At 34.9% G+C, this 26651-nt stretch overlaps 1 protein-coding gene across 13 annotated transcripts in view; it reads left to right on the plus strand.

Moving 5' to 3' along the window:
• MYCBP2 (MYC binding protein 2) overlaps positions 1-26651 on the plus strand; it is a 258579-nt gene that overhangs the window by 203593 nt on the left and 28335 nt on the right. For 10 of the 13 annotated variants that reach the window (XM_077855281.1, XM_077855283.1, XM_077855289.1 and 7 more), the window contains 13 exons: positions 3444-5087; positions 6184-6353; positions 7297-7541; positions 9572-9739; positions 14201-14358; positions 15277-15476; positions 16311-16460; positions 19794-19954; positions 20940-21096; positions 21278-21502; positions 23916-23981; positions 25383-25622; positions 25965-26063. In XM_077855281.1, the coding sequence (XP_077711407.1) occupies positions 3444-5087; positions 6184-6353; positions 7297-7541; positions 9572-9739; positions 14201-14358; positions 15277-15476; positions 16311-16460; positions 19794-19954; positions 20940-21096; positions 21278-21502; positions 23916-23981; positions 25383-25622; positions 25965-26063 (3683 nt within the window). The remainder of the gene's footprint in view (positions 1-3443; positions 5088-6183; positions 6354-7296; positions 7542-9571; positions 9740-14200; positions 14359-15276; positions 15477-16310; positions 16461-19793; positions 19955-20939; positions 21097-21277; positions 21503-23915; positions 23982-25382; positions 25623-25964; positions 26064-26651) is intronic. The other 3 variants (XM_077855282.1, XM_077855293.1, XM_077855288.1) reach the window with 2 other exon arrangements.

Consider the following 26651-nt stretch of genomic DNA (forward strand, 5'->3'; position numbering starts at 1 on the left):
TCTTCCTAATATCATTTTCTTAGCCACTTAGTTTTAATATTTTAAATTTAGAAATATTCAAACTACTATGATGATAAAATTTCAGACAGTTTAAAAATACGTTTTTGGTCTTTTATGAGACTTTGACGCCTACTCATTTTTTTGTCTTAAGGTAATTTCAATTAAACTTAAAATCCTGCATTTTAAGAAAATTTTATCAAATTATTTTTGCACCAATGGTTAATATATTGCATAAGTTTTTCAACTAATTTTCCTTTTTCTTAGAAATCGGTGAAACCTTTTTATCGTTTTTACAGTTGACAGTAATACTATATATTCTTAGGATAATAGTATTGTAGAACCTGATCTCTACAAAAAATACTGTTGTATAATCTGATACATAGTAATGGCATAGCACAATTTAGTATTATATTATGGTATGTTAACAATAGTGTGGTATCACATAACCTGATGATTTATGATTTTGGCATGAAAAAATTACACAGGTCATTAATGAATGAATACATAACATTTAACATGTTTACTACATTGAATGTATTAAATTTCCATCCTGTCCTGTATTATTTTTTCTTCAGAATTCCATTGAGATTAGACAGTTTTTGCCTATTAACACAGATGATAAATGTAATCATTAAACTAAATTAAGTGATGAATGTGAAAGTACTATGTATGCTCTAAAGATTTTTAACAGTGTTTGTTTATGTGTATTGATATTTCAAGCAACTACAACATGACAGTTTTTACCAATACTACATGCTCTAAAACTTTTAAAACCTAATTACTTAGCACATGGTTTTACCACACTTAATAAACAAAACATGACACTCTTTAAAAAAAAATAGATGAAATATATTTTGGAAAAGTAAATTTTTCAAAAGGATATGATTATAATTTGGCAACTAACAGTTCAGGAAGAAATAATTCTGTATTATTTATGTACTTGGACTCCTAAAAGGTATTCAGCTATCACCATTTACAGTTCTTGAGAAAATATTCACCACGACTAGAGGCAAAGAAATGAGGTATACAAGCACATGTACTGTCTAACCCTTTGTATAGCATACATGTTTTGCTAGTGTATGACAAGTGGTGTTCCTGATATTTGTAAGATTCCATATAGTTCAGCCAACCACAGAGATTTCCCTTTATGAGAAATTGCACACCTTGATTTAGAAAGCAAACCTGTTTCAATTCATGAATTGACCTCTTAGAGAGAGAGCTGGCAAACATAAAAGATTTACTGTTTACTTGTCTACTTTTACTGTTACATATGGTTCAGCTTCTGAAATAAATGTGATGATGAAAGCACTTCTAGCTATCAAATAAGTAACAAAATAGTACTCCAAACATCACACATTGAAAATTAGTGGAAGGAGCTAGACTGGTGTTTAATTCTACCAAACACAATTTATTTGTTTATAAAATTAGCTCTATGGCTCTATTACTAGATCAATAAGATGAGCAGCAGTTTATTAAACTACTTTTGTACAGTTTGAGAGTACTTATTTTTCAAGATTTTCTTTTTATCTGTGTTCTACCAAGAGCATCAGTATCTAAATTTTTTTTTCCATATTGTGGTTTTTTCACCACTTTTCCCTCCATTTAGCCCAGTCTCTTATATGCTTTTTATACAAAGAATACATGCTACATATGATAAATGAAATTCATGATAGAATAATAAAGAACTATAGAAACTGAAGAGCATTATAGTTAGTATAGTTATTTTGTTCATCCAAAGAATAAGAATAATTATTCTGAACATATTGCAATTAAAACAACTGTTCTGTTCATTAATATGCCTTAGATAGGCTATTTGCCCTACTTCATTATTTTACTACAGAATTAAAAGACTTGCATGCATCTGACCCTTACACCATAATGGCTACAGTTAACTCTGCCCTGTGGCTTTGGGAGTCATAATTATAAAAAATGTAATTTTCAGAGAATCTGAAATTTGGGAATAGCAGAAGGAAAAAGTATTTATTGAGCATGTACTATATCCCAAGACCTATTCTTGACAGTATATCAGTGAAGAGTAACGGACAAAGATACCAGTCCTTATGGACCTTATGAACCTTATTAGGAGGGGAGATTTCGTGGTAATACAGCTTTGACCTATAGACAACTAGGGTGTTGACTACAAACATATATGTGCCCTTGCACATGCACATAACCCGGCCAAAAGACATTTCCCTACATTATCCAGATTGGTTTGCATCCCTTTAAAAAAGAGAGAGAAATATCTGCAATATAGCTAGGTAAGAGATCTATCTCAATTTACCAAATACCCTTTTTTTAAAAAATGTAAATACTTCTAGCAAGGTTTATGGATTTTGAGTTTTTAATACCACTTGAATCACTTTAATCAGATTGTTTTTCCCTCACAACTAATTAATATTAGTTAGAATATTAGTATATGCATGAAAGGTAGACGTTTTTATTTTAGGGACGAAAGGTAATGTTTAGGTTGACCACTTACTGGTGACAAGGACACCCTGGCTTTAATGCCTCAAAGGAAAGTATGAGGAAGGAGAGGTATGTCATGAGGGCCAGGATGCCAAAAACAAATGGTGTCCCTGTAGAAATACCTAGTGCTCTGCCTAGGAAAAAGGGATATTTTTTCTTTTTCTTTTTTTCTGTTATTTTCCTGACTCCTTATTTCAAGGCCTTATGATTCAGACTTAAACTACTAATTCTGAAGATTCCCGCCATTTGTTCTTTTTCCAAGAGGACACAAGCTCTAAGTTCTCACCAGCTAAACTTAATTAATTAAATAAACTTTTAGAATACAATCTGTTTATAAACAATAGACTGCCTGAATTACAGGTAATTAAATAATAACTTTCGGGCATTCATATATTAATTATAAATTCTAATCCAATCATTAGAATGTTTCCTAAGCAGTTTTTTATTGGCCTAATTGTATGTATTTGTGTACTTAAAAATAATAAATGTATCTATCTATAAATTCAGTTTTCTAATTAGTAAGATCTGTACCATTATCCTAGTAAGGATATGAAGTATGACTCTACCGGAAATTTAGCCAGACTACTTAAATTTTAAAATACATAGGTTTTCCTAATTTCTTATTTAAAAATATTAGTAATGCTTTTTTCTTTCTAGTCTGTCCCTGAATTTAGATTCTAATTAATTATTGTACTAGGGCTGAGATTCAGATATCATGGATAATTCATACTGATGCATAGGTATTGTTTGTTCAGTTTCTTGTGCATCCATGAAAATAGTTTTTGGTGGAAATGATTGTATAATGATGCAATAGAAATTTTATGAGAAATAGTTCCCTTTGTTCCTTTATTCTTCATGTATTTTTGTCTATGATAATATAAATTTTTTAGCTATGTTTTTATTTTAGTATCTAGTGGCTATATTGTCAGTAAGTTATAGTTTTATTAACAAGTTTCACTATGAAATGGATCATACAGGTGACCGAGGAACTATCTCAACATCTTCTAGACCAGTCTCTACATCAGGAAAATCAGAACTTTCCTCCAAACACAGCAGATCACTTAAACCTGAGGGACGTGTGAGCCGGACTACTGCTGATCAGAAGAAGCCAAGGGGTACAGAAGGTTTATCAGCTAGTGAATCCCTTATGTTGAAATCTGATGCTGCAAAGTTGAGGTCAGACTCTCATAGTAGGTCTTTGTCCCCCAATCACAACACCTTGCAGACACTAAAATCTGATGGGAGGATGTCTTCTAGCTTTAGAGCTGAATCCCCAGGGCCAGGTTCTCGATCATCATCTCCTAAGCCAAAGACTCTCCCAGCCAATAGGTCTAGCCCATCTGGTGCTAGTTCTCCACGCTCCTCCTCACCACATGATAAAAATCTACCTCAGAAAAGCACTGCTCCTGTTAAGACTAAACTTGATCCTCCTCGGGAACGTTCTAAATCAGACTCTTACACACTTGACCCAGATACTCTACGCAAGAAGAAAATGCCACTCACAGAACCATTAAGGGGACGATCAACATCACCAAAACCAAAACCAGTCCCAAAGGATTCTAAAGATTCCCCTGGATCTGAAAATAGAGCTCCTTCTCCCCACGTGGTACAAGAAAACCTTCACAGTGAGGTGGTCGAAGTCTGCACTTCAAGTACTTTAAAAACAAATAGTCTAACAGATAGCACTTGTGATGAAAGCAGTGAATTTAAGAGTGTTGATGAAAGTTCAAATAAAGTTCATTTCAGTATAGGAAAAGCACCACTGAAAGATGAACAGGAAATGAGAGCATCCCCCAAAATTAGTAGAAAATGTGCTAATAGGCACACCAGGCCCAAAAAGGAAAAATCTAGCTTTCTCTTTAAAGGAGATGGATCTAAACCTTTAGAGCCAGCCAAGCAAGCCATGTCTCCTTCTGTGGCGGAGTGTGCCAGAGCAGTCTTTGCTTCTTTCCTGTGGCATGAAGGCATAGTACACGATGCAATGGCTTGTTCCTCTTTCCTAAAATTTAATCCTGAACTTTCCAAAGAACATGCTCCTATAAGAAATAGTTTAAACAGTCAACAGCCTACAGAAGAAAAGGAAACCAAATTAAAAAATAGACATTCATTGGAGATATCATCTGCACTAAATATGTTTAATATTGCACCCCATGGACCAGATATATCTAAAATGGGTAGTATCAACAAAAATAAGGTGTTATCTATGCTTAAAGAACCGCCCTTGCATGAAAAATGTGAGGATGGGAAAACTGAAGCCACTTTTGAAATGTCCATGCACCACCCGATGAAGTCCAAATCTCCTCTTCCCTTAACTTTACAACATTTAGTAGCTTTTTGGGAAGATATCTCTTTGGCCACTATCAAAGCAGCTTCCCAGAATATGATTTTTCCAAGTCCCGGTTCTTGTGCAGTCCTTAAAAAGAAAGAGTGTGAAAAAGAGAATAAGAAGGCCAAAAAAGACAAAAAGAAAAAGGAAAAGACAGAAGTTCGGCCCAGGGGTAATTTGTTTGGTGAGATGGCCCAGCTGGCAGTGGGAGGACCAGAGAAAGATACCATCTGTGAGCTGTGTGGAGAATCCCATCCATACCCAGTGACCTATCACATGAGACAGGCTCACCCAGGTAAACAGTATTCTTGAATCTGTATTATAAGTACTTTGTATAAAAAAAAAAAAATGAACTCAATAACTTCTTTTTTTTTTTTTTGAACTAAATAATTTCTAACTTGAGCTGCTGTATAAATTGTTAAAGGGAAACTTTTTTTTTTAAGATCTTATTTATTTATTCATGAGAGACACAGAGAAGCAGAGCCATAGGCAGAGGGAGAAACAGGCTTCATGTAGGGAGCCCGATGTGGGACTGGATCCAAAATCCCAGGATCACACTCTGAGCCAGAAGCTGATGCTCAACCACTGAGCCACCCAGGCATCCCGGGAAACTTTATGTAAAATGCATCATCAGTATTGTTTTTGTGGAAAATTGGTAGAATTTCTTATACTGTGGTAATTTCTTATACAGTATAGCATAATGGCATCTTAATATATCACAGTCTGGAACACTTTATTTTTAAATGTTTTATGTGTTACCCAAAGGATACTTTTTAAGGTACAATAGAAATAATGACATGTCCACACACATAGGAAAAATCCCAGTATTAGGTCTCCTTCAATTTTAGTATTTGCCTATTAAAAATTGTAAATTAAATTAGACTATACTGATTTCCTTGGGCATTTTCCTATGGAACTGATCTCAGCTGTTTAATCAGAAGACTGTATTTTAGATAAATGTAGGATTTCTTTAACAGTTGATAAGTATTCCAAAATTCACCTGTTATGAATTTTGTTAATTTTTTTCTTTTTACATACTACACCTGAAATGTTTTATAAAATATGTGGTTCCTTAAAATATATCATTCTTACTGAATGTTTACACGTTTTGTCCAATCTTATTGGCATATGTCAATAATCTAAATGTACCTATATCTTTCTTTTTTTTTTCTGCCTGTATAGAGTATCTCCAATATTTCAGGCATCATTTAATTGGTTAGTTTTGGACAAGCATGCAATTTTTCTAATGCAGTTAATAGCCTGAAAAGAAAAGTTAAATACTTGATTAAGTATTTTGCTTACTTTGGGAAAGTAAATCATCACTCATGGGTAAGTGTCAAGGATCAGATTGCTAAGGACACTTAAACTGTTATTTTTGCTTTTGTTTCTAGGTTGTGGCCGGTATGCTGGTGGACAAGGTTACAATAGCATTGGGCATTTTTGTGGAGGATGGGCTGGTAACTGTGGTGATGGGGGCATTGGAGGAAGCACTTGGTATCTGGTATGTGATCGCTGTAGAGAAAAATACCTCCGTGAAAAACAGGCTGCTGCAAGGGAGAAGGTATTTTTATTCTGTTCTGGCTATACTGTTAGTAACAAGAATAAATCTTATAAAATCGCTGTTTATCATCATACAATATTAGATAACTCTACAGAATTGATGTTAAAGATCAGTTTTTATAATAGTAATAATATACAAGTTTAATATTTGTACTAGGTTAGTTATTTTTAATTACAAAAGCAAATTCTATCGGGATAATACAGAACAACTAACATGTGGCACATATACCTTACAATGTTTACTATGTAATTCTTTATTATTAATGGTGTGCTATTCTACACATATACATAGCTTTCCCTCTTCACCTTTATCTGAACTCTTCTTTTCTTCCCTTTTCCTTTTCTATTTTCTACTCCTTATCTCCTCTTTTTCTTAACCTTTAACTATGTTATAGGTGTCATGGGAACTAGAGGCACATCTAACTAAAAATTTTGCCAAACACATGCACATACACACACACACACACACACACAATTTACTCTTTATAAAATTACATTTTATAGTTAGGTGTTTGGGTTCCCCCCCCCCAAGGAAAGAAAAATAGTTTATGTTCAAAATAAAATAATTTCAGGGATCCCTGGGTGGCTCAGCGGTTTGGCGCTTACCTTTGGCCCAGGGCACGATCCTGGAGTCCTGGGATTGAGTCCCGCATCGGGCTCTCGCCATGGAGCCTGCTTCTCCCTCCTCCTGTGTCTCTGCCTCTCTCTCTCTCTCTCTCTCTATGTCTATCATTAAATAAGTAAATCTTTAAAATAAATAAATAAATAATTTCAGACAGTTCAGAAAAAGCAAAAAGTGAATGTTACTTTTGGTAATCATTATTATTTTAAAATAGTTCTATAAGTGTTTAATAATTTCTATGAGAAACTCACAGTATTTAGGTTAGGAAATTTAAATTTTGAATATAAGTAGGAAAAGATCACTATGGAGGTTTTTTTGGCAGGTCAAACAATCCAGGAGGAAGCCAATGCAAGTCAAGACTCCTCGTGCCTTGCCCACTATGGAAGCTCACCAAGTGATTAAAGCAAATGCGCTCTTCCTACTGTCGCTGAGCAGTGCAGCGGAGCCAAGCATTCTGTGTTACCATCCTGCAAAGCCATTTCAGTCTCATCTTCCCAGCGTGAAAGAGGGCATTTCTGAGGATCTTCCCGTTAAAATGCCTTGTCTCTACCTGCAGACATTAGCTAGGTAATATAACTTGCTGGTTGTTTTTTTTTTTTTTTTTTACCTATAACTTGCTGGTTGTTTTTTTTTTTTTTTTTTTTTAATCACTTGGGATTGATAGCCATTGTTGATTAATATCATGCTCTGAATACCCACACTACATTACCTTTTGTGTACAATAAAGAGATCTCTGGGAATTTACTTTGTCAGTTGCCTTGACCGATATATAACCGGTAGGGTACATATTTTATGGTAGTAAGTATTTAAAAACTCATGTAAATATTCTATCAGTTTGTATTATTAATACAAAATATCTTAGAAACTAAGACTTCAGCTATCTTTTACTTTTGGAAAGCTGACTTCAGTCTATTGATAGTTGGAAAGGCTAAAGTGGAAAGAAACAATTTGCTATTGAAATCTTTCATTTTTTTAAATTATTCATTCTGTTAGCATTTAAATGTTAGTTAGCTGATTACCAACTTTGTTTAGAACTTGAAGACACCAAGATGAATATAATAAAATCCTTACTTCCACATGCTTATACTCTGGTGGTAAGACAGACCTGTAAAGGAAACATTGAAAATGTTTATGAGGAAGTTCTGTAATAGAAGTATGCATACAATGCTGTTAGAGCATAAAGGATGGAGAGTACCTGAATCTTTCCAAGGAAATCAGGAAAGGTTCCCAGAGGATCTGACACTTTAGCAGTCTTGAAAGATCAATAGAAATCAATCAACTAGGTGATGGAAGATAGCAGTTCCTCACAGAGTAAAGCACATGTGTGAAGACAAATGTGAAATAGCATTACATGTTTAAGGAATCAGGCTGGTTAAAGCATTGGCCACTGGGAGAAACATATGAAATGCCCTAGAAATAGTTACCTAAGGCCAAGTATTGTGGGGCCCTATAGCCCATGCTAAGTTTGGATTTTATCCCATATACAGGGAAAACAGTTAAGGAATATTAAACAGGGAAATGCATAAACTGATTTGCAGTTAGAAGATTACTCTGCTTCGAACATGGAAACTTCATAAAGGATATAACTGAAAGTGGAGGAAGCCTGTTAATAGTATACTATTTTCCTATATTGAACTTGAGTTGTACAGCCTATACTTCCATACATTATACACTGGCATTATAAACAGCCTTTGATATACCAAATTCAGACTTTTTTCAAGAGCTGTCAAATGAAGATTTCTGGAAATTGCCTACAGGAATAGCTTGCCAGCCAACAGTTTTATTATGGTAGTGTTGTCCTCTCTATAGCAAAATTATATATATATATATGTTTTTTTTTATTTTGTGCCTTGTACTTTAATAAAATGAATAGGAAACAAAATGAGAATATGATACTAAATACATTGGAGACCAGGGTAGAAATCGTTAAGTGTGCCAAATGCAACAAATCTTTATCTTCAGTCAGACCACTTAGTAAACTTAGGCTAATAACTCTTTGTTCCAGTTTGAAAAGGAAAGAATCAAATTGTAAAACATGTTAAAAAAAATGCCACCCTACCATAATTATGGATTTTATATTTTTAGCCCTCTGGGGAATGGACACCCACACCCACCCCACTCCATGGAACATTTGATTCTTACATATGTTCCTACCAAAAAAGGTGACCGATTATATTTAAATAGTCCATGCAAGAAACATGAGCCTGAACCAGGGCAGTGATGATGGGGAGTCAGAAGAGAAGAAACCTAGTATTCACAGGGCTGAGTGATCACAGCTGGTCACAGTTGAGGTCTAGGCCTACCACAACACCAACCTAGGCACCTGGGTAGTTGGTGGGATCACTCGAAAACTCAAGGATGGAAAAGTTCTCAAAATAAAAGAAAATGAGTTCAATTTTGGATTTGAAATGTTTGTGGTACCTGGAATATTGATGTGTGAAGTTGTCAGACTTTTATTTCCTCCTACTGACATCTATGAGTATTTTAGTACTTCACCCTATTTGAATTACATGTGCTGCTTTACTTTTATAAAAGAGATTAAAAATGAAAAGTATGGTGCCATCCTACTTGAAGCTACTGGGTTTGATTTAATGCAGGCATCATCATGAAAATTTTGTGGGCTATCAAGATGACAACCTATTCCAGGATGAAATGAGATATCTACGTTCAACATCTGTACCTGCCCCGTACATATCTGTAACCCCTGATGCAAGTCCTAATGTATTTGAAGAGCCAGAGAGCAATATGAAGTCTATGCCACCAAGGTATTTCAATTCTCTCGTCTCTGTTGAATAGCCAGTATTTGGTGGGAGAAAGACTTTGAACAAGAAAAGAAGTCTTTTGAAGTTCTTTTGTATATCCTTCCATCTCCAGAAGGACAATGAGTCAGCACTGCTAAGTATTAGAGCAGTAAGAAAAAAGCATACATACATGAATAAGGCAGAGGCAGAGTAGTTGGAAAGAAAAGACCAAGTAATGAAGTAATAATGAAGGATTCCATTATATGATATTGTATCATTTAGTGCTGTAATAAATCAGACTAGAGAAAAGTCACTTTGAGGCAGTGCTTAGAGAAAGTTTCATGGTTTCAAAGCACCAAAAAGAAATCTTGAATTTACCAGATTATTGCATACAATCTACCACCCACTTAGGTATGGTGGTAGTATCAGTGTAAAGACCTCCTTAAAAACTGAATGAAAGCATATAAATATAATGCAGAGGGAATTAGGGTACCACTAGGACTTTTTGGAGGAGGAACTTCAGGATAAAAATGCAAAGATAGTCTCACAGTGTCAATTGGGGAGCTTATAAATTTAGTCAAAGATTTTCACTGTGTGGAGTTGAATTATGTTGACAATGATTATTAAAAAAAAATAGATAAAAAATATTTTCTAGTAAATACCAATGGGGCTTCTTGGCTAACTGGGTAATTGAAAAGATACGTTTAGGATAGCATCAAGATATCAGGCATGAGTAATTGCAGACACATTATCATTGGAAAGGAAGAAATTTGCTATAAATGAGAAAAAACATGCTGCTTGCTAAGATATGCCACTGTGTTAATACTATGCAGTTATAATTATAAGCTAATAATATAACAGCTATTTTAATACACACAATAGAACTCATATATCCAAATTAGTATTTTTACATCAAAAATACTTGCAACATTTCCACCCAACTGTGTGGATTATTCATCAGTTATTCTTGAGCTGCTTTTAAAATTTTCTACAAAGAGTAAAAATCAATAAAATTTTCTACAAAGAATAAAGGATAGCCTTTTATATCTTTAAAGATAAAAAAGGGGATCCATGGGTGGCGCAGCGGTTTAGCGCCTGCCTTTGGCCCAGGGCGCGGTCTGGAGACCCAGGATCGAATCCCACGTCGGGCTCCTGGTGCATGGAGCCTGCTTCTCCCTCTGTCTATGTCTCTGCCTCTCTCTCTCTCTCTCTCTCTCTTTGTGACTATCATAAATAAATAAAAATTTTAAAAAAAATCAAAAATAAAGATAATAAAGTATCTCTAAAGGAGGGAGATTTTTTTTAAGAGTTAGAAACCATTTTGAGACTAGTCTGATAAATGTGATTCATTGGATTGTTGTTACCCTTTAGGATTAAAATAAAGTGGCATAAACTTCTAGATAAAGACAGTGAAAAGAAGTTTCCATGTATCTTGGAATATCATAGAATATTCTGTGTATCATGAATATCATAGTCAAGATAAAATCATCTAATGTAGAAGCCCTCAGTTCATCACTAGTGTCACAGAAGAAAGTGGACATCTAGGGAATCCTATTTCCCACAGTTCAATGCTGAAGTGAAGCAACAATCCAAAGTGCCAGGGAATACTGCCACAGAAAGAGGATAGATACTCATCTCAGTGTAATGTTCCTGGTATAGAATATTCAATAGAATTTCAAGTTCTCTCTAGAAGGGGAAAAAAAGCAGGTGTCAAATAGTGTGGAAAATGATTTCTAGGGAAATCCACTGATACTTCATCAAAACAAAAGACCCAGACAGAGCTGCTTACTTTAAAATATTATCAAAAGGAAAATAAATAGTATGTCATGAAAGTCAGATGAAGAACCCAATCTGAAGGAAAACTCTCTCAAGGAAGAAAAGAACATTTCTGTTTGTATTCTGCTGTACTGAAAATTTTGATAATGACATATATTTAATGAAACAATGGGAGAATGAAATAAAAAACAGAATGTGTTAAAAGGATATATCACAGAGCTGCCAAGACACAGTGAAGACCAAATCAACACCATTATAAGACTAATAAATTAAAATGTTTAGAATAGTAAATTGAATGATTGACATAAAGGAAAAATCTGAAATAATCACAGTGAGTAAAGAGTAAAAGGGTAAAGAAATTATAGCAGTTAGAATGAAGATAACAGGTGTGGAAACAGAACAATACAACATGAGAATAATTGGTATTTTCAAACCAACCAATATATTTGAAAATGTATCTAAAACTAAGAAAAAAAATTCCCAAATAATAAAATATTGAATCCAGATTAAAAGGCAATTTTTATAGGAGGTGACTGTGAAGAATAGCTGAACTTAAAAAAATAGCTTAAGTTACAGAAATTCCAAGGGAAAAACCTGTAAGAACTTTTCAAATATCCGAGCAGAGGAAAAGAAGTCATCTTGCAAAAGGAAAAGTTAGTCTGAACTCAGACTTCTGTTGCACAACTCTGAATGAAAGAAAAAATGTGAAACAATATCTCTAAAGCTTCAGAAGAAAGAAAATACTACTTTGGAAGGTTTACCCAGTTAATCAGACATACTGAAATTATAAAATATCTCGAGAATCTTAGAACCAAATAAGGCATTAATCAAATAAATGCATATTATAAAAAACACATTTAAAAGGCTATATACTTTAAACATAAGGGTTATTTTCATAAAATCTTAAATGAAAAACAATAACTCAGGTGTTTTATATTCAGCCAGGTTGAGACTTGGCAAGCATATAGTAATTCACGGAATACAGCATCTTTGAGCTGTTTTGTTAAAAAGTTGTGACAAACCCAAGCTATTACAAAAAAATCATGAATAATGACTCCATTAAATCAGTGGTTTTCAGTGGGGGAGGGTAGAAGGTGGTTTTGCCTCATAGGTGACATCTGGCAGTGTTTGAAAACATCCTTGTTTGTCATAACTGGGCTAGTTCTATAGGCATCTTAGTGTGGAAAGGTCAAGAATATTGCTAAACACTCTACAGTACACAAGACAGCCCCCCACAACAGGGGATTATCTGATGCAAAGTAGCCAAAGTTGTGATGGTCATCTTTGCTTCCTTTTGGCTTTCTTGTGTTGCTTGAATTTTTTTTTTTCAAACATGACCAATTTTATAAGAACAAGTCATTTTAGGTTGTATAACAATGTTTTTTTTTTTTTTCAAGTTGATGGATAAACTTCCTCTAAAAGCACAACTGTCTTGAGTTTTATAGTAACACCATTTATAAAGTGAATTAAAGGTGCCTGGGTGGCTCAGTTGGTTAAGCATCTGCCTTTGTCTCAGGTCATGATCTCTAGGTCCTGGGATCGAGTCCCATGTTGTGCTCCCTGCTCAGCAAGGAGTTTACTTCTCCCTTTCCCTCTGCTCCTCCTCCCTGCTTGTGCTCTCTCTTTCTTTCTTTCAAATAAATACAATCTTCAAAGAATAAAATAAAGTGAATTAAATTAATGTATCCATATGCTCTCTGGTCATTCTGGAACCTATTGGCTCAATCTGACATCCAGTAGGCATATTTACCCCCATGAATTCTATGCAGTTATTTATAGCCTGTGCAAACAAAAATGTATATATGCTTAGAGAGGTGGTGTGTAAGATAAACAGCCAGGGAGTTAACTACTTCCTAGAAAATGTATAAGCTTGACTGACAAATTTATGAGTTCAAACCTGGCTTGCATGATGGAAAAGAAATCCAGAACTCATGGTGAGCAAAACTGTCCCTATATGGAATGAAATAACGGAAAAAAGAATACATGAAAAGAATAGTTTGTAAATTTGTCCTAGAGAGAAAGTAAGGAATTTCCCTTTTTTATAAAATGCCTCGGTAAAAGAATATAACCATATTAATAACTTTTCAAGTATTTTTTAATGTTGCTATAGTAAATAGAAAAATTTTAGTTTCTTCTAGAATGTCAGTATAATATAACTCTATGCCAAAAATCAGTTTCTTACTTCTCATTGCTCTTAGTGTGGCCATACTCTAGAAAGGGCTGTGGGCAGCACTTCCCAAGAATGAGAAACCTAATAGAAAACTCAAGTACAGAATGAACATTGTACTGTTTCACTTTCCAATTTATTATGTATGTATGTATCTATAATCTTTCTCTTCCATGCTCTTATGCATATATCTGTCTGGGTTTCCTGAATATCATGACATAACTTCCACCACAATGCTTTTGATTCTGAAAGGAGTTGAGAATATTTAATGTTTTTTTTTTTTTTTGCATTTAAAAATGCAGAGTAGATTTAAGAAAACCAAAAGTTTTAAGGCACAGGTTCTGAAATCAATCAAAATGTTACTGCTTTTGGAAAGAGGAAATTGTGATTTAAGGAAAAATTGTCAAGTTGGCTTTGAATTTTTGTGTTTCCACATGAGATATAGGTTCATATATTTGACTACACTGGTATAAATTAAATATAGTTTCCCTTTATTCACTTTTTCTCCTAAATTTCTATCTATCATCATGTTCTGTCTGCAGTTTGGAAACTAGTCCCATAACTGATACTGATCTTGCAAAGAGAACTGTCTTCCAAAGATCATACTCAGTTGTTGCTTCTGAGTATGATAAGCAACACTCCATTTTACCTGCACGAGTTAAAGCCATTCCTAGAAGAAGAGTTAACAGTGGGGACACTGGTAAGTATAAAGATGAAAAGGAAGATTGTGTTGTCCAAATGGTTTTATTTGCAGGTATTTTGTAAAATTTAGTTTTTGTAAGGAAATGGATTAATTTAAAATTGTGGTTGACATTCCTTTTATGTGACACACCTAAAAGTATATCTGTTTAAATTTTGCATCTCAGTTGGAAGAGACACCTAGAGACCATCCAGTGATAATTCAAAAATAAATTGACCTTTAAATCTTTCCTGCTAGGTATCTAAGCCAAATGTTACTTCCATTATCCCTTCTACTAAGTTTCAGTGGACTAGTAGTTTCAATTACTTAGACTTTCATGATTATATTCTCATTCCTAATAGAAGCTTATAACACTTGGAGCTACTTCCACTTTGAATAGATAATGTGGGGATATGAGTAGCTCTTAATAAAAAAGTTATTACATAAGCTGGACTAGTTGTTATCAGTAGCCCCTAATTAGAACTGCTTGATTCTGTGTCAAGAATAAAAGAAATCCAAGAGAAAAAGATAATATGGTGATTTATGAGGTAGCCCATTTAACTAAAATGAAGATCTGGTCTAATATTTATAAACAAGTGATTATATATCTTATATAGATTCCATTTAGGGAAAATAAATCAACACTTAGTTTTTAGAGTGTTTTAGGAAGCATGAACTTTAGATTCAGGTCTAGATTCAAAAACAGTTCGACAACTTAATAGCTAAATCTTTTTAGGAAAGTAAAAAACTTAATCTTTCTCAGCCTCAGTAAAAATTGATTTGGTTATGATTTGTGTCACATGTAAAAACAAAACAAAAAAACCGAAGACCCTATACTAAATAAGCTAGATACTATTATTTTTAATATCATCTCAAATATGTTAATTGCATGTATTGTTTATGAAACCTAATTTTTTTTTTTTTTTTTTTTATAAATAGAAGTTGGTTCTTCCCTCTTACGACATCCATCTCCTGAGCTTTCCCGGCTAATCTCAGCCCACAGCTCTCTTTCCAAAGGAGAACGAAATTTCCAATGGCCAGTTTTAGCTTTTGTCATACAACATCATGATCTGGAAGGTCTTGAAATAGCAATGAAACAGGCCCTAAGGAAATCTGCTTGCCGAGTTTTTGCTATGGAGGTATGAATACATTCATGGGGTTGTTGATTCATTGATCATACAAATCAGTTGATTGTCTTTAATGTTACTTCCTTTTCTACTCAACAGGAATTTCAAAAAATTAAGAGACATTAGCCAATCAGAAATATCAAATGTTCACATCAAAATGAAACTCTTCAGTATATGAATATAAATGAATTTAAAGATCCATATTTAAACACTAAAGAAATTTATTTATACACTACTTTATTGTTTGAATCCTGTTGGTATCTTTTTTAAAAGAAGCTTTTTGTAATACGATGTCATTTCAGTTAGAAGTATCATGAAAAAGAGATGACAAATAGGGCTTTTGAGTTATAAATTTAACAATAATAACTTTTCTGAGTCTGTTAAGAAATGATAAGGTTGCTATATGTCATTTTTATATATAGTAAATCTTTGTCATGTGTATAATAAATAACCTGCACTTCATTGATTATGGGAACAATATAAATGTGTTTAAGTATATGGTAGCTTGTATAAAACTTCAGAAACATATTCTGTGTTATCCTAAATGCAAGTTGGGAAAAAATGTGCTTCAAAAAATTAATATGAACTTTTGAAATAAAAGGTAGTTTGAAAAAATATTTCTGTATTGCGTTTCATAAGTATTATTTTCCCTGAAGTTTTTAATTGGGACCAAAATTATTGACTATTTCAAGTTTAGTGTGTTTGTAATGAAGTAAAGGTCAGATGTTTTTATTATCTTTTCTTGAAACACTTGGTCCATGGAGGTATTTTTTTTTCTTACTTAGAAGCATGTTTACTCACATGTTTTCTTTTCATCTTTGACTCATTTAACCATCATTTAATCAGGCTTTCAACTGGCTTCTATGTAATGTCATCCAAACGACTTCTCTACATGATATTCTGTGGCATTTTGTGGCATCATTAACTCCTGCTCCAGTGGAACCAGAGGAAGAAGAGGATGAGGAAAATAAAACAAACAAAGAAAATGCAGAACAAGTAAATGAGATTTTGGGTTTTTTTTTTAATTGTCCGTATTTTTATAGAAGAGTAGAACCACCTTCAGATAATACAATAATATGCATGAGCTCATTCACAGACTATATAACCTAAAGGCAAGAATAAAATTTAAATTCTATGAGCAACATATTCACTCTACTTAGTGAAAGTTTTCTCTCTAGCAAAAATGAGGTCATTCAGTTCTGATTTCTCACTAAACATTATTGTCGTGAAGCAATGAACCGAAAGATACACACTATTAAAATACTAAATAATACAGATAAACAGGGCAACATTATCCTATGGAAGATCTGTCTATTTCACAACACTGCTGTAAGTTGGCAGAGAGTAAAAAGTGTACTGTGTAGCCATATGAAATTTAAAAATGAAAGGACTGGATTTATAGGAAGCAACCTGCATAATGAAAAAGCATTGACTAGGAACCTGGAAACCTGGGTGTTAGCCCATTTCCACCTCTGTACCAGTGTGACTGTGGGCTTCATTTCCATATCTGTAAAGGGAAACAGTAAACTAGACAGCATTTAATTCACTTGCAGGCATTCTAAAGTTAGGTGCTTGATATTTTATGATAAACTTCCAAGGATATCAAGCAACATTATCATAGCCAAATTCTTAAAACTCAAAAGGAAACAAAGTACCATGAGGGAGAACTAGTAGAAACAACAAGCAGCAGAAATAAATCTTCAGCAACTTCAGTGGTTGTAATTATCTCTGTGTGTGTGTTTGTGTGTGTTTGTATATATATAGTATAGCTATGTTTAATGTATTTAAAAGAAATAAACTTTAAAATATAATGTAAGAAATATAAGTAACAAATATGAAAAAACTAAATAACATGTAAGAATTATGTATTACTAGAATAATTAATGTTAGAATAAAAGCAGTGAACAAAAAAAATCAGCTCTGAGATTTACAGCAAATTAGTAAAAAAATTGGTGAACTGTAAAAGAGACTTGAAATCATCCAGAATAAAACAGAAATGGGAAATTAAAAAATGAGTTGCTTAAAAAAAGTAAAAAATATGACAAAATGTGACATTTATCTAATTGGAGTTCCAGGCACTAAAGAGTTGCTACCTGAGAATTGTCCAGAATTGATTACAAATGACAATGCATTGAATCAGGAAGCCCAGTGAACCCTAGGCAGAATAAGGAAAAAGAAATCATGGTGGGCAAATCATAGTAAATTATCTGAACAATCAAAACAAAGAGCAGGTCTTTAAAGCAGCCACAGAGGAAAAAATTACACTTAAAGTAGGGACAGTGAGGATGACAGCTAAATTTTCAGTAACAATATTGCAAGTTATAAGACAACTTTTTTTAAAAGGCAATCAATTGATATTTTCAATGTGCTGAGAAAAAATAACTGTCAATCCAGTGAATCTATCTTTGAAGAGGGCAAAATAAAGATATTTTCAAAAATAAACAGAGGGATTGCCACAAATAGACTGTTACCAAGGAAAATTGTAATGTGCTTCAGTTATAATAGGAGTTCTCACATGGAAGATCCGAGAATGAAAAGAAAAGAAAGTGTTACATCTTAACAAAGACTATATAAAAAGTGATAATGTGTAATGGGAGTGATTTTTAAAACTTAGTGCCAAAGTACACTCAGCAGTACCATATATATCAGGAAGCAGGAGATTGGTGTTAGTGTTCCATGGATTGATAATGATTTTGATTAGATTGTGATACATGTGTGTCACTACACAAAGAATAGAGAGAGTATCGGGGGCACCTGACTGGCTCAGTCTATGGAGTGTGTGACTCTTGATCTTGGGGTTGTGAGTTCCAGCCCCACATTAGGTATGGAGATGACAAAAAAAGGAAAGGAAAGGAAAGGAGAGGAGAGGAGAGGGGAGGGGAGGGGAGGGGAAGGGAGGGGAAGGGAGGGGAAGGGAGGGGAGAAGGAAGAAAAAGAAAAAAGAAAAGAAAGGAGAAAAGAAAAGGAGTGTATAATTTGCAAACTCATAGAGAAATGAGAAAAAAATAAACTCTACCCTCCCTCCCAGGAGAGAAAATAAAATAGAAAAAGCGGTGCAAATAGAAAATAACATATTAGAAATAAGTGCAGATAAGAAAGACTAAATCTTCTATTTAAAAGACAAAAATTAGGGTGCCTGGGTGGCTCAGTTGGTTGGGCAACTGAGCTCACTCATGTGGAATTTAAGAAACACAACAGAGGACCATGGGGCAAGAGAGGAAAAAAAGCATGAAATCAGAGAGGGAGACAAACCATCCAAGACTCTTAATCATAGGAAACAATCTGAGGGTCACTGGAGGAGAGGTGTGTGGGGGGACAGGGTAACTGGGTGATGAACATTGAGGAGGGAATGTGATGTAATGAGCACTGGGTACTATATAAGACTGATGAGTCACTGACTTCTACCTTTGAAACCAATAATACATTATATGTTAACAAATTTTTTATAGAAATGAAATAAAAAATAAATAAGGGGCACCTGGGTGGCTTAGTTGGTTGGGTATCTGCCTTTGGCTCAGGTCATAATCCTGGGGTCCTGAGACTGAGCCCCACATCAGGCTCCCTGTTCAGCGGGAGTCTGCTTCTTCCTCTTCCTTTGCCTTTCCCCACTGCTCATGCTCTCTCTCTCACTCTCAAATAAATAAATAAAGGATAAAAATTGTCAGAATAGATGAAAAAACAAAATGTAGATGCTATTCATAAGCATCACATCTAAAACATAAAGGTACAGGAAGATTAAAAGTAGTTTAGAAAAAGATGTACTGGACAAACACCAACTAAAAACTAAATATTCCTGCATAATAAACTCTGTGGATCAGCAGTTTGAATGAGGCTCAGTTTTTTTTTTTTTTAAGATTTTATTTATTTATTCATGAGAAACAGAGGGAGAGAGGCAGAGACACAGGCAGAGGGAGAAGCAGGCTCCATGCAGGGAGCCTGACGTGGGACTCGATCCCGGTTCTCCAGGATCACGCCCTGGGCTGAAGGCAGCGCTAAACCACTGAGCCACCCGGGCTGCTGTAGGCTCAGTTTCTGCATACACACATAGAGTCACCCTGTTAGTAGATTTGTGAGCACACCAGAATCGATACAGATACCATATTCATTTGGTGATTTTTTTTTATAAATGATCTTATCACTTTTTCCCTAAAATATAACACAAACATAATTATGTATGTTTTGGGTATGATTTGGTTTTGTTATTTACATTTCTGTTACATAACTATCTTTACAGTATATATACTTTCAAGTATGCATAATTTTTTGTGTGGGGGGATATTTCTTTCCAGCATACAGACTGAATCAGCTTGCTTTCAATTTCTGTCTTAGGAGAAAGACACAAGAGTATGCGAACATCCACTCTCAGATATAGTGATTGCTGGTGAAGCTGCTCATCCTTTACCCCACACATTTCACCGCTTACTTCAAACAATCTCTGATCTTATGATGTCTCTACCCAGTGGCAGTTCATTACAGCAAATGGCCCTAAGGTAAGAAAAGAGGTTTTATGTAGTATTCAAAGCTCAAAATGCTCGAAAGACTTTTTTTTAAAGAGTGAGATACAAAGAATCTCTCTACATGGTATGAATGGTGTTTCACTCATTACTGTCATAATCTAGAATCATCCTCCTTAGCTCACCACCTGTTTGCCCCTCTATAAAATGAGGTTAGTACACTTCTTAGTGCTTTGAATTATCAGTCTATGACAGTTTTCCTCCCTTTTCTACCCCTAAGTCACTTGTCTCAGCATTACCCAAGAGTAGAATCTTAAATGTCACAAAGGGAAAGGGAGAATGAAGTCACAGAAACAAATCAAAAAAGTATTTTGAATTGAAAAGAATTTTAAGAAAAATGGAAACTTAGTTTTATATACAAGATAGCCTAAATCTACCACCTTGAAGAACATCACCTACTTTAAGTCTAAGCCTGCTAAAATTTTAACACTACTTCAACATTGTGAACCTTGTTATCAGATCTACATATGGAGCCACACGTATAAATAAATGCTCCACTGATTTTTATAAGCCTGTAAGGTGATAGAGTGATTTTTGGCTACCCATAGCCCTGATGATAAGACCAGGAGAGGGGAGATTTTGTTTCTTCCTCACAAGATTTTTGAAGTGCAGGTTGTATTATATATACTCTGATGAATTAGTATAATAAGCGGGGGTAACACTTATCTATCTACAAAATTGATTACCATTTTTGCTTCTGTAGCCTTATCTTCATGATTACAGAAGCAAATTTCTTTATACATAAATGTATTTTTCTATATGTACAATGAGTGAACTTTCTTTAGATCCTATCTTGTTCCAAAGAAATTACCTTTATTTCTCACAAAAAGGCAGTGATATTATTCCCTGATTCTTTTCATTTCGATTTCTTACCTAGAACATTAAGATTTTTTGAAACTACAGAGTGCTTTTCCAAGGAATTCAGTAGGAATTATTTAATACATTGCTTATACATTTTTAGATGCTGGAGTCTGAAATTCAAGCAGTCTGATCACCAGTTCCTCCATCAGAGTAATGTCTTTCATCACATTAACAATATTTTGTCAAAATCAGATGATGGAGATAGTGAAGAAAGTTTTAGCATCAGTATACAGTCTGGCTTTGAAGCAATGAGTCAGGTCAGTCATTTACCACTTTCCTCTGTTACCCTGCTAACATTAAACAGTGTTTAGAAGGAGAAACTGCAAGTTACTCCTAATCAATTTGACTCATTTGTTTCTTACCTCATGTTTTGTTTGTTTTATTATCATGAAAGATATCCACTTCAGTGTTGTAATAATGTACATTTGTTTCTGGTAGGAACTGTGCATAGTAATGTGCTTAAAGGACTTAACCAGCATTGTTGACATAAAAACTTCAAGCCGACCTGCCATGATTGGCAGTTTAACAGACGGTTCTACTGAAACCTTTTGGGAATCAGGAGATGAAGATAAAAACAAAACTAAAAACATCACCATCAACTGTGTAAAAGGAATCAATGCCCGCTATGTATCTGTCCATGTGGACAATTCCCGAGATCTCGGGGTAAGAAAGGAGACTTAATTTGTGGCTCATCAGTTCTTTTCAGACCCTCAGTGACCATGCCCTCTTATTTCTGAGTTTAGCAAAAAGATTTCCATGTGGAACTTCACCAACCAAACAACATTTTTATATTTCCCAAATAAATCTTAAATGTAAAAACAAGTTAAGAGGACAAGGGGCACTATGGAAGACCAATTCTAAAAAGAGGTGTGATTAAACATACACCATGGCTCCAACTAAGCAGAATAAATGTCTGTCCTATAACTGCCTGCCTGCATGCCCTTGTTAAAGCTCTTCTCTTGACCTGAAAGCCCTCCCCTTAAACTCTACCTATCAGAATCTCCCAAAATCTCAAAGACCAAGAAAAAACTCCTCTCCCAGTACCTCTTCTATAAAATTACTCTTTCCCAGGTGCCTGGGTGGCTTCATCAGTTAAATGTCTGCCTTTGGCTCAAGTCATGATCCCAGGGTCCCGGGATTGAGCCCCAAGGCCTTGCTGAGCAGGGAGCCTGACTTCAGACTCTCCCCCCTGCTCATACTCTCTGTCACTTATCTCTCTCTCTCTCTCTCTCTCTCTGTCTCTCAAATAAATAAAAATATTTTTAAAAATTACTCTTTCCTTTCTCTAGGTTCTTTTTTATTACTCTGATTGCACTTAATACACTTTGACCTATCATGTAATTAGCTCTGCTTCCAATCCTCACCCTTAGCTGTCATGAGAGTGGTGGTGGGGTTTCTAGACTAACCTGAATAATCATAATTTATATTTTTCCTAGCACTAGCCTGTTCACATCTTTCAACTGAATTAAGCACTCCTTCACAAAAGACTGTAAACAAAGGAAATAGAATCCTGTTTACTTGAACCAGGAAGAAGGCACCAAACTCACATGCTTCTACCTCCATTGCTAGGGAAGGGTACTCCTTAGAGTTTTCCCTCAGAATGGGTGTGGCTTGCTAGCAGATACAGTATTAATAAATCTCCTTTGACCATTGCCAGGCTTCTCCCATCCCATTCACATATTTCCTTTTCCAGAAAAAGCCAGTGGTAAGGCTGGGTCTTGGGTAACCCAGATGGAATGCCAACCTCAGAAGTCCAGTCTGCTATCACAACACTCCTTGCCATCCACAGCCACCCCCAACTCCTGTTATCTGGCAGTGAATGAGAAAAGGGGGCTTAGTTAATATGCCATAAGCTTTTTCCTCTTCAGAGCCAAGAGTTTCAGTTGGTAAAACTACTTACCTTACTAGAAAGTCAAGTGTAAGAAATCAAAACATTTTTCTAGCTAGGATTTACTGTTCAATACAATATTACCTTTGATTCTTGGTATATTTTAAGCCAGGACATACTCTGCCTTAGAGGAATGATTGAAATCAATTTGACATTTTTCCCTTTTAGGTAGTAATTGTCACAACATTCTTTTTTCAAAGGCCCAGTAGATTATCTGACATCTGCTTTCCTTTTAAGAAACCTCTAAGTTGGGCAGCCTGGGTGGCTTAGCGGTTTGGCGCCCGCTTTCAGCCCAGGGCGTGATCCTAGAGACCCGGGATCAAGTCCCACATCTTCTCCCTCTGCCTGTGTCTCTGCCTCTCTCTCTCTCTGTGTGTCTCTCATGAATAAATAAATAAAATCTTTAAAAAAAAAGAAAAGAAAAGAAAAGAAACCTCTAAGTGCCATGTGTCCTTGAGGCTTATTTACGTCAATGTCCCCAGCCCACCTGCCACCAGTGCCTTATACACAGCAGTCGTTTGAATTTCATCAGCCTAGAGCTGATGTATAGCTAAGTATGCAGTTCTCCAAGGAATTAATGTGCTAATCTATTTCTTGATGTGCCTTGAGTAAAAGTTACTCCAGTACCAGCATGATTGTTTTCAGTACTTAAAGATAATGAACTTCTGTTGGATTATTTCTTTCATGTGTTAATGTTCCTTCCCTAGTGTGGCAAGGATCTCAAAAGGATAGAACTCATCCTTCTCATATATCCTTCTCAAAATCTGTAAGGCAGTCTGGATACATTGTGACAACTCACAAGTATTTGTTGGTTAAGCCACCTACCTACCTTGCTTTTACCTCCGGAAGCTATGAAACTATTGCAGAGAGAGTGGGACAAGAGTGACAAACAGAGGTGTCGAAAGGTCTCATGACAGAATTTAAATCTTTAGACTTTGGATTAAAAAAAAGGGAATGCCAAGCTCCTCTTTCAAAGCCCATCGAGACTGAAGGTAGACTTTGTGAGAACAAGACAAGGGAAGACTGGAATTGTAAGAATGTGGTTGTTCAAACAGATGGAGTGAGATCAGTTAGGAAGAATGATGACAGACATGCAGAAGAGTTAATGTGACATTGGTAGGCCATAAATCATTGTAAATTCAGGAACAGGAATATGGAATAATAATTGTTGTGAATTGTCTGTTTTAGAATAAAGTTACCTCAATGACCTTCTTAACTGGCAAAGCAGTAGAAGATTTATGCAGAATAAAGCAGGTAATTACAATTTTGTCATTAAATGTTTTGCTACCTAGGGAGAAATTCTTCTCAGCCTCCAATGTTAAATTCTAATTTTGACATGCTACCAAAGTATTATAGGAAATCATTTGTTTATAAAACACTAAACTGACAAATAGTCCAGATAAGGGAACATTTACAACCATCCCTGTGCTAACCATCTTATCCATTAGTACCCTAAATGTCCTATCATGAGCGATTATACTATACCTAGAGTCTTCCACTCTACCTCCACCTCCCTTAGAAAGATTCAGAGTGCCTTAAATGCATCATAGGTCGAATTTATTGTTACCACCTACACTTCAGGTTAAAATGTAGATTGTTGTCTTCTAGCCTGAAAATCTATCACTTATAACATTGAAACTGTAACGAGGCTGCAAGTTGATTTACAAACCATGTCTGAAAACAAGTTAGGTTTTATTTGGGCATGTATCTGAGATTCTGTATAAACTGATTTGTATTAGTGAAACTTTATCAAAGCTGTTCTTCTATAGCTACTTTGTCCCATAAATGTTGACTACTTGCTTTGTTTTTCAAATCATATTGAAAGAATGAATTGAGGTTTTGGATTAGATAAATAATAAATTTTGCTTAAAAGGCTAAAAATTTGGGGGAGATCATCCTATTCAGTGAGATAGTATTTATTTATGCTTAATGCTCTTTCTAGAAAATTGGCATTATCAACTAAAATAATATCAATATATATGTCTATATAAATAATGTAGAAGTCCCAGGTCATTTCTCTTAGACATCAAATAGCATAAGAACAATTTTCATTTGATCCAATGAGTAGCATCAGAAACCATTTCAAGTGCATTGAAATTTAATCCTTGAAAAAAGTTATATTCTTATACAGTGAAATAAGGAATCACAAATGTGAAGCTATATTTAATTTTTCTTTAAACCATTTAGTAACTACACATCAAAATGCTTATTTTTTTTAAATGCTTATCTTTAAATAGCGCTTTTATGGTAAGATGCACAAGATAGGACCCCATTCTGATCTTGTGAGTGTTTCTACTCACGGTCAGTATAGGGAAAAGGACAGTCACATAAATTGTTTTAATGATGTTAGTTAAGTAACTTGTCCCTGGAAAGTACTCAAACCTGCATTTTAATTCTTAATTCCACCTTCTACTGAGAACTCTTCAACCTGTGTTAACCTCATTTCATCTGTATAATAGCTACTATAGTATTACTTATCCTCACAAGGTTTCAGTAAGATAATCAGTGTGCAGTAACAGAGTAAACCTTGGTCTCTTCACAGGTCTTTGTGATTTGAGCTTGCTGTTATTCGCACTAAGTCTAGGACAGTGATAAGAGAGTGGGACAAGAGTGACAGAGCTATATCAGGTTTCTATCCCTTTTTTATTGTGCTAGGTTGATTTGGATTCCAGGCATATTGGTTGGGTAACAAGTGAACTTCCAGGAGGAGATAATCACATCATCAAGATTGAATTGAAAGGCCCAGAAAATACACTGAGAGTTCGACAAGTAAAAGTCCTTGGCTGGAAGGATGGTGAAAGCACAAAAATTGCTGGCCAGATTTCAGCCAGTGTGGCCCAGCAAAGGAACTGTGAAGCTGAGACTCTGCGAGTGTTCAGACTTATTACATCTCAAGTGAGTGTCCTTACTACCTAATCTAGCACAGGATACTCTGAAATAATCTTATTCAATAAGAATACTAAGATGGTGACAAACTACTTTGCAAAACTTGTTAGAGATGACAGACAAGAGATGTGACCCATTTTCTCTTCTTATAACCCCACAACTCCTTCATTTTGAGGATTCATTTTATGAATGCAAAACTTCATTTTGCATTCATAATTCTTTCAAGTAGTGGCATGTAGCGAGAATAGCCTACTCATATTATAAAACCTGCAGAATTAGCTCATGTGTCCTTTAGCTTTCACACTGATAATTACTGCCATTGATTCCTTCTCATGTTCCCAACTTCATCAGGTGTTTGGAAAGCTCATCTCTGGAGATGCTGAACCTACACCGGAACAAGAGGAAAAAGCATTACTGTCATCACCTGAAGGAGAGGAAAAAGTATACAATGTATTTATTTGTATTCTAAAAATATTTATTTACCTTTTTCATTATTTTTGTTCAGTGAAACAGTCCATCTATTGCTACGTATTTTAATGGATAGGTGATATTAGTTTATATGCAATTACTATTTAATACTTTAACTAGGGGATCCCTGGGTGGCTCAGCAGTTTGGCACCTGCCTTTGGGCGAAGGCGTGGTCCTGGAGTCCCAAGATCGAGTCCTGTGTTGGGCTTCTGGCATGGAGCCTGCTTCTCCCAATGCCTGTGTCTCTGCCTCTCTCTCTCTCTCTCCCTCTCTTTCTGTCTATCATGAATATATAAATAAAAAAATCTTTAAAAAAATACTTTAACTAGAAGATGAAACTATTAAAATTATTTGTTTATATATGAACTAGCTAGTATTGTAAATAACAACAAAATCTGCTCTGTATCATGGGCTGTTGTGTTCAAATGTTAGGATTTGTAAAACAGCGTACTATACTGTACGCCAGTGATGATGATCTCCTTCCTCCATTTAATCTGCCCTTCACAGTCCAGTTTAAAAATACTATCTTCTCCAGGAATCTTCTTTATGATTTCTCCCCAAACAATACGC

The sequence above is a fragment of the Canis aureus genome, chromosome 17 (genome assembly GCF_053574225.1).
Source record: "Canis aureus isolate CA01 chromosome 17, VMU_Caureus_v.1.0, whole genome shotgun sequence".
NCBI lineage: Eukaryota > Metazoa > Chordata > Mammalia > Carnivora > Canidae > Canis > Canis aureus.